At 39.6% G+C, this 17938-nt stretch overlaps 1 protein-coding gene across 4 annotated transcripts in view; it reads left to right on the top strand.

The window, feature by feature from the left end:
• LOC138142062 (ribose-phosphate pyrophosphokinase 2) overlaps positions 1 to 17938 on the top strand; it is a 39120-nt gene that overhangs the window by 5212 nt on the left and 15970 nt on the right. For 3 of the 4 annotated variants that reach the window (XM_069062991.1, XM_069062987.1, XM_069062988.1), the window contains exon 2: positions 13047 to 13230. In XM_069062991.1, coding sequence (XP_068919092.1) covers positions 13047 to 13230 — 184 coding nt within the window. The remainder of the gene's footprint in view (positions 1 to 13046; positions 13231 to 17938) is intronic. The other variant, XM_069062990.1, reaches the window with a different exon arrangement.

Genomic DNA, 17938 nt, shown 5'->3' with positions numbered 1-17938 from the left:
CGGGGGGACAGTGCATACAGAGGGTACCGTAATGTAGCGTGTAGCATAGGGGATCACCTTCACTACAGTAGCGATCTCAATAGGGCTTATTTTCGGGGGAGGGCTTATTTTAGAGAAATCTTACACAGTAAGGAGAGGGCTTGTTTTCGGGATAGGTCTTATTATCGGGGAAACAAGGGTAAGTGTTTAGTAAATACTTGTTGACTTGTTTGTTTTACCTTCTGCTTCTTATCCTTTCCCTCCAACCTTTGAGGGGGAGATAAGGATATCTCTAAAGGGACCATCTCATCCAAAGTGTAAAGGGTGAGTTGGATTATAGGGTCTCCACCTCCTTTAGCTTTAAACCCCTTTGCATATGTCAAAAATGGATGGGGAAGGGTGGGTGAGAGTTGATAGACTCTAATGTTATGCTTGACTTAAGAATGAAAGCCTCAGTTCAGATTCTATCTTGCACACTTAAGGATACCGACTCAGAAAGATTGTCTAGAATGAGGCAGCTGGCATAAGATGGCTCTTAAGATCCTTGCCAGCTGTAAATATCCTATCCCTTTGAAAGCAGGCTGTCCTACCTGGGCAAGATATTCACCTTCCCAGCAAGATCTATCATAGATTGTAAAGAAACCTCAATCACTCACCAAACATTCATTAACAAACTTTGAAAATATACTGGGTTCAAGGCCCACTTCTGATATTGACTGGCTTGTGGGCAAGTGTAGCTCAGATTAATGCTTCTGTGCAAACAAAATAAACCCTTCCCTCAAACAGCTTACATTCTATTTTCCCCTTACCACCCATTAACTTGTAAATGCAAATCTATATAGGGACCCTCCATAGCTTCCAGTTGCTTTACAATTTAATTTTTGGAAATGATTTCATTTGTATGATTGGATGCATCCTTGAATGACTGCCCAATGAGACTACAACATAGTTACACTAAAGTGAAACTTGATTATGATAATTAATAATGTACATCATCCATTCAGATCAGGTTTGCAGGTTGTGCCTTTTTTTTTTACTTAACATTTATTTTCTTTCCTTCCCAACTCCTGTTGGAAAAGAAAAACCCAGAACCCTTATAGCTGACTTTTTTTTATATTAGAAGAAGCACTTGTAATATGGGTGTCCACTGAATAACAGATCTCAGCCTTGTATAGTTAGAAAGAGAAGTCCAGTCTCTCCTAGGTCATTGAAAATAGCAAGTTTTGTTTTTTACTTGGTTCTCAGCGTAAAACAAGGAGTTCAGCTTGGAACTATTCACCTGAGCAGCCAGCCCTATTTCCCCTGGTTCCCACAACCCTGAACTTTATTTTAACTGTTCTTCTAGTCTTGTCCCCTTAATGTCCTTTTGTATTTACTTACATGTGTACATAGTTGACCTCCACAAAAAGAATGCAAGCTGTCACTCTCCATGCACTGATTGCATTGTCACCCCAATTTCTTATTCTTTACTCATGTTTCCAGCCACCCACTTTCACTTTCTCTTTTCCTCCATCTCTTGGCTTATACTTCCAGATTCTCAGTACTATCCTTTACCAAGTTAACTGCCCAGGCCTAGCCCTTCTTCTCTCTGACTCATAAAATGAGAGCGCCCAAAAAGCCTAACAACTTAAGATAGCTTTTTTCTTAAGCCAGAAAAGGAGACCAGTAATCATTGATGGTGTTACTAATTATGCTTCTCTAAGCTTTTGCTTTTTCAGATAAGCCATTCAAGTTAGAATGCAATTTATATGTAACTTTAGTTTGAAGGGAACCATTAAACTAGACTCTTTACCTAGATTTAACATTTTACTTAAGAGTTTGAATGTATTTATTTGAATATAATGAATAGTCCCTGCTCAGGGTTGGCTTGATAAGCACAAAGGGGCAGTCTTCCAGTCAGGAACTCAATTAGGTTCAACAAGTGCTTATGTATTTAATGCCAGGTATTTTACCAGGTTCTGAGGATGTAGACAGAAAATCATCCCTTCCCTCGTATTCTTTTTATGGGAATATATTATGTACACATAGCAGTGAATACAAAATAGATTAAATAATTTCTGGAGGAGGGTCAGTTTGTTGTTGACAGTGGTATTGCTGGATCAAAAAGGTACTCTTTCCTGAATTCTTTTTTTTTTTTTAATTTTTTTTAATGCTTTATTAACTTCTGATTTACATCGTTCGTTTCCACGATTTTGAGTTGCAAATTTTCTCCCCGTTTTTCCCCCACCCATCCCCCCAAAACAGCAGTCCCACAGGATATCCCCACCTCCGATCTGCTCTCTCCCATATTTTCTCCCATACCCATTTCAACTTTTCCAGTGGATCTCTATGCCTCAGTGCCTGTATATCTTTTTTTTTCTTAATAACATGTAAGATGGTATTAATAATAGTATACACACACACACACACACACACACACACACATATATATATATATTTGAATATTTGATTTTAAAACTTTCAATTCCAGATTCATTCCCTTCCCTCCCTGCCACCCACCCCCACTGGGGAGACAAGCAGTTCAGTATAGGTTGTACATGTGCGGCTAATGCAAAACAATAACATAGTAGATGTATTGTAGAAGACTGACTATATTTCCCTCCCTCCTATCCCACATCCCACTTGTTCTATTCTCTACTTTGATCCTGTCCCTTTTCAAAAGTGGGTGCTTCCAACTTCCCTCCCCCCCAGCCTGCCCTCCCTTCCATCATCCCCCCTCACATCCCCTTCCCCCCCTATTCTCCTGGAGGGTGAGATCCCCTATTTAGTGTGTATTTCCCTCCCTCCTCAAGCCAGATTCAATAGGAATAAGGTTGACCTATTCCCGTTTGCCTTCCTATTCTTCCCCTCCATTGTAACCATTTTCCCTTGCCTCTTCTGTATGAGATAGTTGCCCCACTCTGTCTCTCCCCATCTCCTCTCATTATATTCCTCTCACCCCTTAATTTCACCTTTTAAGTATCATCCCTTCCTGTTAAATTGGTCCCGTGCCCTCTATCTATGTATACCTGTAAACGTATATATACACATTCACATATGTATTCATATGCCCGCATACCCTCATATAAAGATATATATATATATATATATTTCTAAACCCTTCAACTACTGAGAAAAGTTTCATAAGTTACAATTATTGTTTTTCCATGTAGGAATGTTAATAGTTCAGCTATGGCCAGGTGGCTCAGCAAGCAAGAGCTTCAAATCCGGGCCCAGACACCCAGCATCACACCCAGAAACAACAACCGGCCGTGCAACCCCGAGCAAGCCACTCAACCCCGATTGCTCCAAAAAAAAAAATAGTTCAACTTTGATAAGTTCCTTATGATTTCTTTTCCCTGTTTACCTTCTCATGCTTCTCTGGCTTCTTGTATCTGAATGTCAAATTTTCTATTCAACTCTGTTTTTTTCAGCAAGAATGCTTGAAAGTCCTGTATTCCACTGAATGACCATATTTTCCCCTGAAACATGATACTCAGTTTTGCTGGGTAGGTGACTCTTGGTTTTAATCCCAGCTCCCTTGACCTCCGGAATATCACATTCCAGGCCCTTCGATCCCTCAGTGTAGAAGCTGCCAGATCCTGGGTTATCCTGATTGTGTTTCCACAATATTCAAATTGTTTCTTCCTGGCTGCTTGTAATATTCTCTCCTTAATCTGGGAATTCTGGAACCTGGCTATAATATTCCTAGGAGTTTTCTTTTTGGGATCTTTTTCAGGAGGTGATCGGTGGATTCTTTCAACCTCTATTTTGCCCTCTCGTTCTAAAACATCAGGGCAATTTTCTTTGAGAACTTCCTGTAGGATGCTTTCCAGGCTCTTACTTTGGTCATGGCTCTCAGGCAGTCCAACAATTTTTAAATTATCTCTCCTGGATCTATTTTCCAGGTCAGTGGTTTCTCCCATGAGATATTTCACATTGCCTTCTATTCTTTCATTTGTTTGGATCTGTTTAACAACATCTTGATTTCTCATAAAGTCATTAGCTTCCATTTGCTCCAATCTAATTCTGAAGCAATGATTCTCCTCAGTGAGCTTTTGAGATTCTTTTTCCATCTGGCAAATTCGACTTTTTAAGGCATTCTTCTCCTCATTGCCTTTTTGAGCCTCCTTTGCCATTTGAGTCAGTCTGTTTTTTAAGGTATTATTTTCTTCAGTCAGGCTGTTGACTCTCATTTCATAATTTTCTTGCATTGTTCTCATTTCTCTTCCCAATTTTTCCTCCACTTCTCTTATCTGCTTCTTAAGGTCCTCTATGGCCTGTAACCAGCTTGTATTTTCCTTTGAAGCTTTTGGTGCAGGAGTTCTGACTTCACTGATTTCCTCCTGTTCCATGCCTTGCTCCTTCTTATCCCCAAAATAGGAGTGTAATGTTGGAATCTTCTGTCTGCTTTGTTTCCTTTGCCTGCTCATTTTGCCACTCAATGATTTGACTTTTGGGCTTTTTGCCACAGTAGGACTCTGCCACCAGACAGGGGAGTTTTCGTCCCAAACGCTGGGGTTTTCTCAGCTGCCGGAGGTATTAGATGGGTGCCCTCTCTGAGGTCTCCACACACTCTGGCAAGCTGGACACACACCCCAGGACCTCCACCCTAGACTGCAATCCAGATCCAAGCAGGTTAAAGCAAGAGCGATGACCCCTCAGACTGGTGCTTGGTCCTCCTACACTCTGCAGGCCAGGAGCTGAAGCCACCACGTGGCGCTGGCAGGCTGTGCCAGCGTCTCAGCGGTTTCTCGCCCCGGGGGTAAAAGCCACACACTCCCACTTACTGGGTCCCAAAGTCCAGACTGCACTGGCCTCTCACCTTGTCCTTCGCATCTATGTATTGATAAACCTGGAAACGGCCACAGCTGCTGCTGATCTGGAGTCCCTCTGGCTGGCGGCTGGTCAGGCCCGCCCTGGGGCTAAAGCCTCGGCTTGGTGCTGTCTCGGCTCCCAGAGTGTTGCACTGGCCGATTCCTGCTGGCCTGCTGGACTGTTCTCAGCGGGAGGTTAGCTTCTCTGTGTCATTTTGTGGGTTCTGCAGCTCCAAAGTTTGTTTAGAATCCCCTTTTTACATGGATTGGGGAGGGTGGAAGCCGGAGCCGCAGGAGGGTTGTGCTTCTACTCTGCCAGCTTGGCTCCGCCCCCCCCCCCCCCCCCCCACTCTTTCCTGAATTCTAAAGAAAAACTTATTTCTCATTTAAAATAGGTTACTCCAGAAAACAGTATGGGACTTGTGTTCTTTTGTAATGTTCACATCCCCATACATATTTAAGACTGATATTCAAAATACTGTATAAGAAATTTAATTTGAAAAAATTACGAAAGAAAATATTGCCTTTGAGTTTTAGTTAATGTACAATCTGAAGCAGCTTAATGCTTGTGGCCACATTGTTGAGATTTAAAGACATTCTTTGCTTTTGCTTTGCTCCATCTCCCATCTATAATGGACTCCCCTTCCTCATTTTCACCTCTTAGAATCTCTATCTTCGAGACTTAGCTTAAGTACCACTTTCTATTTGAAGCACTTCTTGAATCCTGCCCCCCTCTCCCCAGCTGTTAGTGCATTTGCCCTCGAAATGCCTTGAATTGAAAAAGAAAGAAAAACAAAACCCCTTTTACAAACTTGTATGGTCAAGCAAAACAAATTTCCACTTTTATCACATCCCTCCAAAATATCCTTATTTTGCACTCTTGAGTAGTTTTAACTCCTTTCATAGCATAATTCATTAATTAGGCTTCTGGAACTATGGTTGGTCAGAGTTCCTAAGTTTATGACTTTACAGTATTGTTGTCTTTCTATACATTGTCCTCTTGGTTCTCTGCACAAAAGGGTCTTCTCTGGTTTCTCTGAAACTATTCCCTGCATCCTTTCTTGTAGCAGAATAGTATTCCATCACAGAAGAGTAAGGTACATTTTTTCTCTATGAAATTATACTCTGTTTTGCTGGGTAAGTTATTCTCAGTTGTAAGCTCATGTCCTTTGCTTTCTGGAATATTATTTTCCAAGCTTTCTATTCCTTTTTAGTTGTGGCTCCTAAATCATGTGTGATCCTTGCTATGGTTCCACAGTACTTGAATTTTTTCTTTCTGGCTACTTGTAGGATTCGTTTTTTTACCTGGAATCTCTGGGTTTGGGCTCTGATGTTTTATTTGGTCATTTCTTTTGGGAGGCGATTGGTAGACATTATTTCTACTTTGCTCTCAGGATATAAACAATCTGGTCATTTTTATGATTTCTTGAAAAAAATGTTTAGCCCCTTTTTTTGGTCACGATTTTCAGGCAGTCCAATGAGCCTTAAATTTTCTTTTCAGATTTATTTTCCATGTCACTTGTTCTAACTCCCAAGATACCTCAAATTTTCTTCCACTTCAGCATTTTGACTTTGTGTCTTACTGTCTCAGGAAGACGTGAGCTTTTATTTGGTCCATTGTAATTTCTAGGGAGTTTGGTGTTTGGGCAAGGTTTTGTACCTCTTTATAGCCTTGTACCTCTTGTAGCCAAGCTCTTAATTCCCTTTCCAATTCTTTCTTCCATTTCCTGGTATTTTTCTCATTTCATTTATAAAAAACATTTTTAACTCTTTTTGGAGGGGAGAAGGTATGGCAATTGGGGTTAAGTGACTCGCCCAAGGTCACATGACTAGTTTTTGTGTTATGTGTCTGAGGCTGGAATTGAACTCAGGTCCTCCTGACTCCAGGTCCAGTGCTCTATTCACTGTGCCACCTAGCCACCCCAAACATTTTTAACTCTTAAAAACCTCTTGCTTTATCTCTTCCAGTAATTCTAGTTAAATTTATTCCTAGGCTGTTTTTTTTTTCCTTTGAGGCTTATAGTTGTGGAGCCATTTTTTTCACTTGGGTTTGTGTCTCTGTCTGCGGTTTTTATGATAGGGGTTTTAGTTGGTTGTCATTTCTTCCTTGTCTGGACTGGTCCCGCTGCTCCTTTTTTGGGTTATTGAGTGTTAGGTTATTCCAGAATGTCCATGTCAGCTCAGTCTGGAGATCTTTAAGGTTTTAGTGCTCCCACAAAGTGGTCTGATCCAGAGTAAGTCTGACTGCTGCCTCCTGGTCTGAGCTCTGCAAGTTCTTGATCTGGGTTTGTGTCTGAACAACAGGCTTATGTGCTTGCCTCCTTTGGAGTTAGTACACTGCTGCTGGACTTAGCCACCGTCAACCCTCTAGAAAGCTCTGCTGTTTCAGGGTGACAGACCTGTAGGCTTCCCTTTGTTCTGGGAGTGGTTATTTTTCTGAAGGCATCAGGGTGGGCTAGAAGTTGGAACTGTGCCCTCTGGCTCTACTCCCATGGGCTTGAGACCTCACAGCTGCTACTTGCTTCTCTGCTTATTCCTTGCTCAGTACACAGCCTAGAGCCTGCCTCTGTAATGCCACCCTGGGCACAGGTCATCTACTCAGTCTCCCCTAGATCTGTGACCCAAAACTGAGTGGTTACTAACAGAGCTGCCAGTTGGCACCTGTTCCTGCCTCCTGCATAGGTCTGAGATGCCTTTCTTTGGGTCTAGGACCTTGTGCCCAGGTGTGTGGTCTTTTTCCTTTTTCAGTCCCCGAGTTCTTTGTAGCTGGGTACAAAGCTGGCCAAACCCAGTCCCCAGGATCCACAGACCTTTCTGTAAGTCTTTATGTGCTGCTCTGTGCTTTAAAAAAAAAAAAAGAATGACTTTTTAAATTTCCTGAGTAGGATTCAGTCAGGTTGTTTTCTAGATGTTTGGAGGAGTTTTATGGGAGGAATCTTGATATACTTCTTCCTGGCACCTTGGCTTAACCTCCTTTTCACTTCATCTCTCTCCTGTGTCCAGTGCTTGGACAGAAGCTGTTAACATGGTTGTAAGTGGTAGGTGCTTAAACATTGTTTATTCATGGATTGATCAATCACACCATAAAATATTGATGTTCATAATATTTTAGGATTAAAAGGGACCTTAGGTGTTACAACTCAGCTTATTGATTTAGAGTTCTGTAGTGAAATCCTGGCCTTCAGCGTAAGTCCTCATTGCAGTATCCCTGACTGATGATTATCTTCTTATTGAAGACTTAATTCTGATTGGAGACTAGCTCCCAGGGCAGCCCATTTCCATTTGGGGACAACTCCAATTGTTAGCAAGTCTTTCTTGAAATCTGACTTCCAATAACTTGGATCGATCAATGCAATCTCTGTCCTGTCTCTCAGTCCTTGTGACTGAGCAGCCCCATTTCCTTGAGAAGATGCTTTTATGGCAGTCTTGTAAAATAGATAGAGTGAAGTCTGGAAGACCTTGATTCAAATGCTATCTCTGACATGTGACCAGGGCAAAATTACTTTATCTGAGCTTCCAATTTTCTCACGTGTAAAATGGAGGAACTAATACCTGTGATACCTGCCTCAGTTGTGAGGATTGGAAGAGATAATATATGTAAAATATTTTAACATTTGCCAAGCATATGTAAATGTATGCTATTTGTATTCATAATGGCATGGGAAGAGAGTTTAAAGAGTACCTGAGACCGAAAAGTCTGAGAACTGCTGAATTTAAAAATACTAGAAATTCTGGGGCCAAACCAGAACAAGTCCAATGACTCGTACACATGACATTTCTTTCAGATACTTATTTTCACAGTCCCCTAAAATTCCCAGGTATTTTTTAATATTACAGTTTGAATGTAAGCTCCTTAAAGAAAGGGACTGTATTTCATTTCTTTGCATCTCTTGCATCTAGCAACAGGGATTTGCACATAGTAGACACTTAATAAATTTTCAATTTCTCTGTTGTGTTCTACTCTTCTATGACCCTCTTTGGGATTTTCTTGGCAAAATTATTTAAGTTGTTTACCATTTCCTTTTCCAGCTCATTTTACACGTGAGAAAACTGAGGCTAATGGAATTAAGTGACACAAAGCTGGTAAATATCTGAGGTTAGATTTGAAATGGGGAAGATGAGTCTTTCTGACTCTCAGGCCCCAGCTCTATCCACTGTACCACCTTGCTGTCCTAGGCACTTAATAAATAACACTCATTGAATTGAATGAATTGACTTTCAAGTCCCTTCTGGGCTTCAGTAGGGCTTACTTTTACTCCTAATTACCCCATCATCACAGCATTTCAAAAAAAAATTATTTGGATTCCAATTCTGCTGTCCAGGACATCATTTCTCTGTTGGCTTTGTGATGGCTGTCTTCCTTTTTCACTTAGCCATGTCTGGAAGGAGCTGATTGATGCACTCTGTGCCCTCAGTCTGTCACTGGCCATTGAAGTAGGATGGCTTTTGTAGCTATCCTAGGGTCATTGTAATAATGTTTGTGTGTAGTCAACATCGGTTAGATTGTGAAGTCCTCAAAGGCAGGGACTGCTTTTTGTGAATCGCTGTATCCCATCTCCTCGCCCCAGTTCCTGGCACATAGGCACACTTAGAGATTATTGGAATCTTGCTAAACTCATGAAGGTTTTCTGAGAAGTAAGAGAAAAAGAATAAAGCTCTTCTACTCCAAACATGTACAGTCTAATTTAGGTCCACAGAATTATCATCATGGACTTATAAACCTAAAATGAGAAGGGACCTTAAAACAACTGGTCCATCCCCCTCATTTTTTACACATGAGGAAACTGATGCCCACTCTTCCCATAGCATCCAAGGTTGTATGCTACTTCTTGCCCATAACTTTTTTTATATCTAAATAAAGATATGATTCTATGTGTGACTGATCATTTATATGTATATATTTGGGGGGGGGGCAGTTGGAGTTAAGTGACTTTCCCAAGGTCACACGGCTAGTTTTTGTGTTAAGTGTCTGAGGTCAGATTTGAACTTGGGTCCTCCTGACTGCACCACCTAGCTGTCCCTCATTTATATGTTTTTAAAATTTTAAAAATGGTCATTATGGTTATGATGGTAATATCCTTTCTTCCTTGAATTAATGATATTGGAGTTCTTATAAATAAGCCAGGGATTCCAGCATTCATCGATTGATTATTTTGGGTAATATCATTGTAGTTGGGTGTCCAGTGTGTCCCCATGATGTCTAAATTTACTTCATCCCAGGACCAACATACAGGATAACATGTTCTCAAAGGAACTGAATTTAGCTCTTTGGATGCAAAAATATGGTGCATCAAGCAGAAAGACAGTCATAGTGTTTGTAACTTACTTTTGCTCTGTGGTGTTCTACCGTGTTTCCCCGATAATAAGACCTATCCCGAAAATAAGCCCTTCCCTTACTGTGTAAGATTCCTCTAAAATAAGCCCTATTGAGATTGCTACTGTAGTGAAGGTGATCCCCTGCGCTACACGCTACATTATGGTACCCTCTGTATGCACCGTCCCCCCGCCGTGAAACGCACGCCGCGCTCCGAGCTGCATCCAATCAGAGCTGCAGCAGTGAGCGCGTCATCCTGTTCTTCCCCAGTGATTTGCTTGCTGGCGCCATTGAGAGCAGTGCTGCGGAGGAGAGCTGAGGCAGGACAACATAAGCCCTCCCCTGAAAATAAGCCCTCTGGTGTTTTTCTTTCCAAAAAAATTAATAAGACAGTGTCTTATTATCGGGGAAACATGGTAGGTACCCAATAGGTCTCAGTGCACTACTAATTGCAAAAACCTGACACTCAGTATACTCCATATATGTAAATATAATTCTTCTTTTAAAATAGTAATTCATTTAAATTTAAATAAAAGCTTGGGGTATGTTCAAAGTTTTAAGAAAGTTTGTGGGGACCATGTCTTAATTTTCTTTTTGTCTCTGCTAAGCACCTAGCACAGTGCTTTGCAGGTAGGAGGCTTTATAAATGCTTTTTGAATAGTATCCTAAAATAAATTATCTTTGTACAGTTGATTTGTGTCTAGGAAAAAAAATGTAAGTCAGCCTCAGATTCAAGAAGACCTGGGTTCAAGTCCACCTGCCAACACAAACCTTCCCCGGACCTGTGCAAGTCATTTAATTAATAATCTCAGTGCTCCAGGCAACTCTCTAAGATGGTATGAGACAGCCCTGGCATGTCTATCTGCATTGGTAGGAGTTTCCTTACCAGAAATTCCTTATGCCAATGAAATCAGAGGTAGGGAATAGGGAAGGTAATGAATGAATGGCCTGTTTGATTAAGGTGTTAACTTGTAATACTTTAAATTAATTACATTTTTTTCTCTTTATAATTGGTCTCTATTATTTAATCAAACATTAAGAGCCTACTATTTACTTTGCCTCCCTCTCCCCAAGAAAAATTGGAGAAGGAAATGGAAGTATCTTTGCTAAGAAAACCCAATGGAAAAAATAGACCATGGGTTCATGAAGAATTGGACACACTAAACAATGAATTTAGCTTTGTAGTCTCTGTGTCTTGAAAAGCTCCTGACACACCTCTGGCATAATCAGGTGCTTAATATAATGCTTGTCAAGTGAATTTTCTTCATTAGTACTTAATTTTTTGTCATAGCAACAAGAAACCATATCAACATCACACAGTTTGCATGCAACTAACAATTACTTAGATCAGAGCTAACCCTATACCAGAAGTCAGATGGCCTGGTTTTGGTTCTGCTTATTAGTCTAGTCATCTTATTTTTTTTTTTAAGCAATTGGGGTTAAGTAACTTGCTCAAGGTTACACAGCCAGTTATTTCTGGGTGTGGTGCTGAGTAGCTGAGCCCAGACTTGATCCAGGTCATCCTGACCCTGGAGCCGGTGCTCTTACTTGCCGAGCCACCTGGCCACCCCTAAGCAATCGGGGTTAAGTAACTTGCTCAAGGTTACACGGCCCGTGTTTCTAGGTGGGTGCTAAGTGTCTGAGCCCGGGATTCGATCTCCAGGTCTTCTCAACACTGGAGCCGGTGCTCTTACTCGCTGTGCTACCTGGCCGCCCCAGTCTAGTCATCTTATACAATTTACTTAACTTCTGAGCCTCTGTTTCCTCATTTGGAAAAAAATAAGCCAAAAAAAACCAACAACAACAAAACAAGGAGTATTAATAATCCCCGATGTGCCTACTTGATAAGGTTGTCATAAAGATCTACTGACACAAGGGTTCTGAAAGCACTTTGTAAACTACAAAATGCTGTGATAACAAATGTGCCATCATTATTATCAGAGGAAAAGGCAAAGAAAGACACTGTTGGAGAAGACTGCTTATAACAAAACAGAGCTATCTGTTATTTGAGTGGCTCTACAGCTTGACTCTTTATATTGTTAACTCTGCATCATTTTGGTAAAAAAGTAAACACAGATTGGTGTATATGAAAGGAATCGGTAAGTAAGTTGAATTTTCTTTTTTTCATGGAAATTATTTCTTGATAAAGGACAATTGCTGTATGCCCTCATTACTTCTAAATTCACCCATGTTACTCATTTCTGTAGTTATCAAGTCAATAACTAAGGTGATGCCTTAAGTTGCTACTTTCTTAGTTATTGACTAAGGAATTTTAGTATTTTGGCAGCTTAAAATTGCCTGGGTATTGATATTGTTCCTTATAAGTACTAAGATATGATTGGAAAAAATGCCTCTGTCAATTCTTAATTAGAAACTCCTTTTTCTTGTTCTGCCACTTTGCTCTGTTTCAGTGGTTATTCTTAAGTAGTCTTCCTTTTCATTATAGGGCTTTATTTAATAATAGCAAGAACTTTATCTACCTTATCTCTTTTGTTCCTATGAACAGCTTAGGTGAGTTGTGGCTCAATTTCAATTTTTACATTAGACAGTTCTTTTGCTTTTTTTTGTATCCTCAGTGCTTAATACAATGTATTAATGCATATTAGGCACTTAATAATAATTAGGGTTCAGAGTAGTTAAGTGATTTGCTCAGAGTCACATAATCAATGAGACCTCTGTTAGGTTGCCCTAACTTCCAGGCTTGTGCCTGATCCACATTTACTGATCCTTGATCCATGCTTCCCTGAGGAATTTATTGAATGTAAACAAATAGTAATATTAACTCTTAAGAGTAGAAGGGTCATATATATATATAGGGATCTAAGTTTTTGGTTGGTTATTCTGAAACCATATGTGATGGATTCATTTGTCCTTAATCTCATAAATGTTTACTAATTTGATGAATCCCTAATAGCAAAAATTTTTATTAATAAAATCACATTGATCTTTCCTATTAGTGTAGAAATTGGTGAAAGTGTGAGAGGAGAAGATGTCTACATCATCCAGAGTGGCTGTGGGGAAATTAATGATAACTTGATGGAACTTCTCATTATGATCAATGCTTGCAAGATTGCGTCATCATCCAGGGTAACTGCAGTGATCCCATGTTTTCCATATGCGCGACAAGATAAAAAAGACAAGGTAGGTGAGACGTGGTACATTTCAAATGCCATTTCAAGTTTTCTTTTGCATAAATTTCATCAAATCTAACCATTGCAATCTGTTTTGGAGCTGTTAGAACAGATGGACTGTTTTTGGTTTCTTCTGGCCTTTTTCAAATATTTTTTTTCATTTTTTTTTCCAAAGATCTTTGCATCATTCTGTCATCAAACATTAGATTATATTAATATTTGTAGAAAGTGAAAAGAAATAGGCCATTTATTTGTGCTCTTTCAAAAGTGAATTTTAGTAGGCAATTTTTAAAAATTCCCTTACCTCTTACGACTGAACCGCAAATTAACAAGAAACTCATTATTTATCAAGGCATCCTGGTGCATTGTTAGACTGCTCTAAATTGTCTGAAAGTTATTATGTATTGTGAACCAAACTCCTTTATCTCCCTGTGACTTCCACCCATTGGTTCTACTTCTTCAGAATAACACTGGGTCTGTTCTCTCATCCACATGTTAATTTAAACATATGAAAATAATTATAAATATGTTACTGTTTGCCTTCCCTTCTCTGGGCTAAACATCCTCAGATCTTGAAATACTTCTAACAACATTGTCTCAAGACCTTCCCACTCTCCGAGTCACCCTCCAGTGAACGCTTCTGGTTTGCCCAGATCCCCTCCCTTTTAGAAGGTATTGAACACAATGTTCCTTCCACACTCTCTGACCGTGAACATGGAGTGATTAGTGTCTCCTTTGATGCAGTTTTGTTTAATCCAAATTCAGTACCTTATATTTATCCCTGCCAAATTTCTTCTTGGTTTTTTATCCAGTCAACCCAAACTGTAGATTATTTGCATTCTTGTTGTGTTAACCATGCTTTTCAGCTTTGAGGCATCTTTAAGTTCACTTGTTATTCCTTCTGTGTCTTCATGCAGACCTCTCTTAACCCTCCTGTCATTAATTGTGTAACAGCAGCTTTAGGCCTCTCCCCCAGAACCAGGAGTGCTGCATCGCTGTTTCTGGGGGGTTACCCCAGGGTAGCTTTTATCCCTACTTCCCTCTATTTGAGTCTCCACCAGCAGGGTTCCCTTTTTAGCTGGCTGCTGTCAGTGACTAGTAGCTTAGCTGCATTTAGCCACTTAGTATCTACTAGCTTTTTAAAAAATACTCCCAAGATATAGAACAAACTCAGCCTCCTTGTCCCTTCTCCCAACCGAACCCTTCAGGGCATGCTATCCCTTGCTCCCCCTAGGGGTGTGGTGGAGTAGGCTCAAAATTATCTCAGTTCCTATATAGCATTGATTTATGTCCAGGTGTGCCAAGACTGCTAAATGAGCCTGCCTCAGCTATCACTGACTTGGATCCTGAAGGCTTGTTCCAAAGTTCATTCCTTGTTCATAGAAGCACTGATTCTGCAAACCTGGAATCAAGAATGATCAGGAGTTGAGGCAAGCTCCTCTGCCTTCATGACCTGGGGACACTGATAGCTCCGCTGACTTCATGTCTGAACTCAACAAGATGCTGAGGAGCCATCTGTTCCTTTTGAACTCATAGTGTCATAGGCTCTATTCTCTTCACCAGGCACTGTCAGTCAGTTCCTCCAAGACCTGTGAGTCAAAAAGTACCTGAAATCTGGCAGACCTCTTTTGAAGGCCTCTATAACCCAAAAGCCTTCTCTTCCACATGTGATTAACTAACCAGAACCAGTTCTGTAACATAGCATTAACTTCCCTTTCACATCAGCACACAAGGAGATGCTTTTTGAGATTCTCTGGGCACTGGCCAGACCTCAGTTAGATCTGTATTTTCTCTGTTTGAGATGTCTGAAGGCAGCTATTCCATATAACTGTCATATAAAAAATTCCACCAATAGCAAGTTTTAAACAATGTAAAAGCAATGTGTTCATCTTGATTTGGTTGTTGGGAAGCTTATTTAGCCATATACACTATCTTATACTCTATCTGAAATGGTCTAAAATAATGGGGTTTTTGTATATATTTAGTGCTATAATATATGTAACATGTTTAAATATGTAACATATAAAGAACAAATCTATGGACATTGCATATTTTAAAAGAACTCATTAACCAAATAAGCATTTGTTCAGCAAGATAGCATGGTTTTAAAATAAAGTCTAATTTTTGTATCCCAGTTTAAATTTGGGCAGAGGCGATTGTACAAAGCAAGGAAAATTTCAAGGTCAGGATGCCTCATATCATCAATTATAAGATTATAAAAAGATCCCATGCTTATTTTTAAGTCAGTGCTATATATCTCATTATACTTAATTTCCAAGGCCTACTCACCAGTCTTCGATTTTGCTGTGCTTTCATGACATTGTGACTCAAAATTCCATGGGCTTTTGATTGAGGCTTATCATTTAGTTATCTGGAAACAAAGTTCTCAATCAACAGATTTTCTTTAGCCTGCTTGTACAAGGCATTGTGCTAGATTCTTTAGGAGGTACAGGGAGATGCAGTAAGTCCTCTTTACCCTGACAGAGTTGAGAACCTAGTTCAGAAGATATCTCCCTTATGAAATTGTAGATGAGACACCAGGTCGAGAAGTGTCAGAAAAGGAAATTAATTATAATTGTCTAGTGAGTGATAGAGTTAATGTTATATAATTCATAGAAGGGAGGTAATTTCTACCCAGGTAAGGGTTAAGTCCAAAGGATAGAGTTTTGTTTTGGGGGGAATGGGTAGTGATGTTAGACATTTTTGGTTGGAGATTGTCATGAGCACTAGGGTGATAAAGGACAAAGTAGAAGACATTTTCTGTCAATAAGTTCAGCAGAAACAGTGAAGAGGAATGGTTAGAAATAAGGATAGCCTGGAGGAAGACTGAAGCAGCACCATGTATACTTTGGATTTTAGGGTAAGGAGTATTTGTATCTTATCTTGGGCAGTTGAGAACCAATGAAGGATTTTGAGACAGTGTTATAAAGTTAGTATTTTAGGGAAGATTGCAGTGTTCTCTTAATCTAATTTTCCTTTGAAAATACCCCTAACTTTAACATGGTCTCTTACCCTTCTCCTTATTCTTCCCCCCCCCAAACTAATTATGTGACTTTGCCACTTTGACTCTCTCAGTTTCCTTATCTAAAAATGAGGGGTTTGGAGTAGATTATCTACAAGGTCACTTCCACCCCCGATTCTAAAGCTGTAATTAATGCACAAAAGACTTTTAAAAGCTTTAATATTTCCTTTAGCCTAATTTACCATTATTTTTTGGTCTTTACATTTTTCTGTCATTATAATTCCCTCAACTTTAGTTTCTTTTAAATCAAATTTGTTATTTTTCATTCTGTCTGTAGATCTTGAAATAGCTTTTTTTTTACACTTGTGTTACTTACAGCTTCTGAGTTCGAGTCCTTGCCATTTTATCTGAATCCATATTCTTGTGGTTTCCATCTTTTGCCACTAGATGGTACTTGTGTGTGAATTTAAGCCCAACTTCCCATTTTTAACTGTTGAGATTGGGGGGGGGTAGGGTGGGAGGGAGGCAGTCTCATGTTCAATAGGTTGTTTCTGAGAAAAATAATTTCATTTATTAGGAATTCAATTCTTGAAGGAATTTGAAAAAATAAGTCACTGTTCAACAGTATTTCTAAACTTAATTCTATAGTGAATGGAGAAACCCAGTTTGAAGTCATTTTAAATATAATTTAGTCCTTTAAATGATTTGATCTTAATTCTTTTTATATTCTGTCTTTTCATAAGGACAGCTATTAAAAACTTTGTAATTACATATTCTTATTTATGGTGTTTTGTCAATTTTTTTAAGGACTAATATAATTAGTAATCCTTTTCTGATTTTGATATCACCTATAGCTTCTTCTGAGATCTAAATTACTTATTTTTTAAAATCTATTTTTATCCTAAAACATTTTTAAAAATCTCATATTATCTTTTGCCTGGACCTCATTTTTTTTTTTTTTTGCTTTTTATTTTTTTGGATGGGCAATTGGGGTTAAGTGACTTGCCCAAGGTCACACAGCTGGTTTTTTGTGTTAAGTGTCTGAGGCCAGTTTTGAACTCAGGTCCTCCTGACTCCAGGGCTAGTGCTCTATTCACTGCGCCATCTAGCTGCCCCTCATATTTTAATAAAGAATCCATTACTGTGCATAAAGAACATCCCACAGCACCTGCTGCAGATCTTTATACTTCTACCCCCACCCCCTTTTCACCCTCTTTCCACTTAGAACAGATGATTTGGTCTTGAACTTTTGAGAAAAGATTGTGACCATTTGACCTGAGCTCTCTGTGCTCAGAAAAAAGATTTCCTTCATTCCTCAGAATTTTCTGAGCATTGTTACCAGCTGTTTCTCCCTTTCTCCCCTTATAGAAAAAAAAATTCTGAACTGAATCCTTCTCTCTGCAGTCTTGGTCTCATTTCATCTTGCCTTCTCTGTGACCTTACTTCAGCAGTCATCCCTTCTCTCTTTGGCATTCTCATTCTTATATCCTGTCCGGTTACAGTTCTTGAAAGTTAGGCAGGAACTAGCACGTAGTTGGTTAAAACACCAAGCTCTGTACTTGGGGCTGGGGATACAAATACCTGCAGAATAAGAAGCTGATCTCTGCCCTCAAGAAAGTGACATTTGTAAGACCACGCAGAAAAGGGGTGGGTGTGGGTGCAGATTTTTGCCATCAACTTTGTTTCCTGCTATTAATCTACTTAAGAGGGTGTGTGTGTGTGTGTGTGTGTGTGTGTGTGTGTGTGTGTGTGTGTG

This window comes from Petaurus breviceps, unplaced genomic scaffold, assembly GCF_028583685.1.
Source record: "Petaurus breviceps papuanus isolate PSGF00001 unplaced genomic scaffold, PetGlider_PUasm1.0 90515, whole genome shotgun sequence".
Lineage (NCBI taxonomy): Eukaryota > Metazoa > Chordata > Mammalia > Diprotodontia > Petauridae > Petaurus > Petaurus breviceps.
This window is presented reverse-complemented; position numbering and strand designations above follow the sequence as displayed.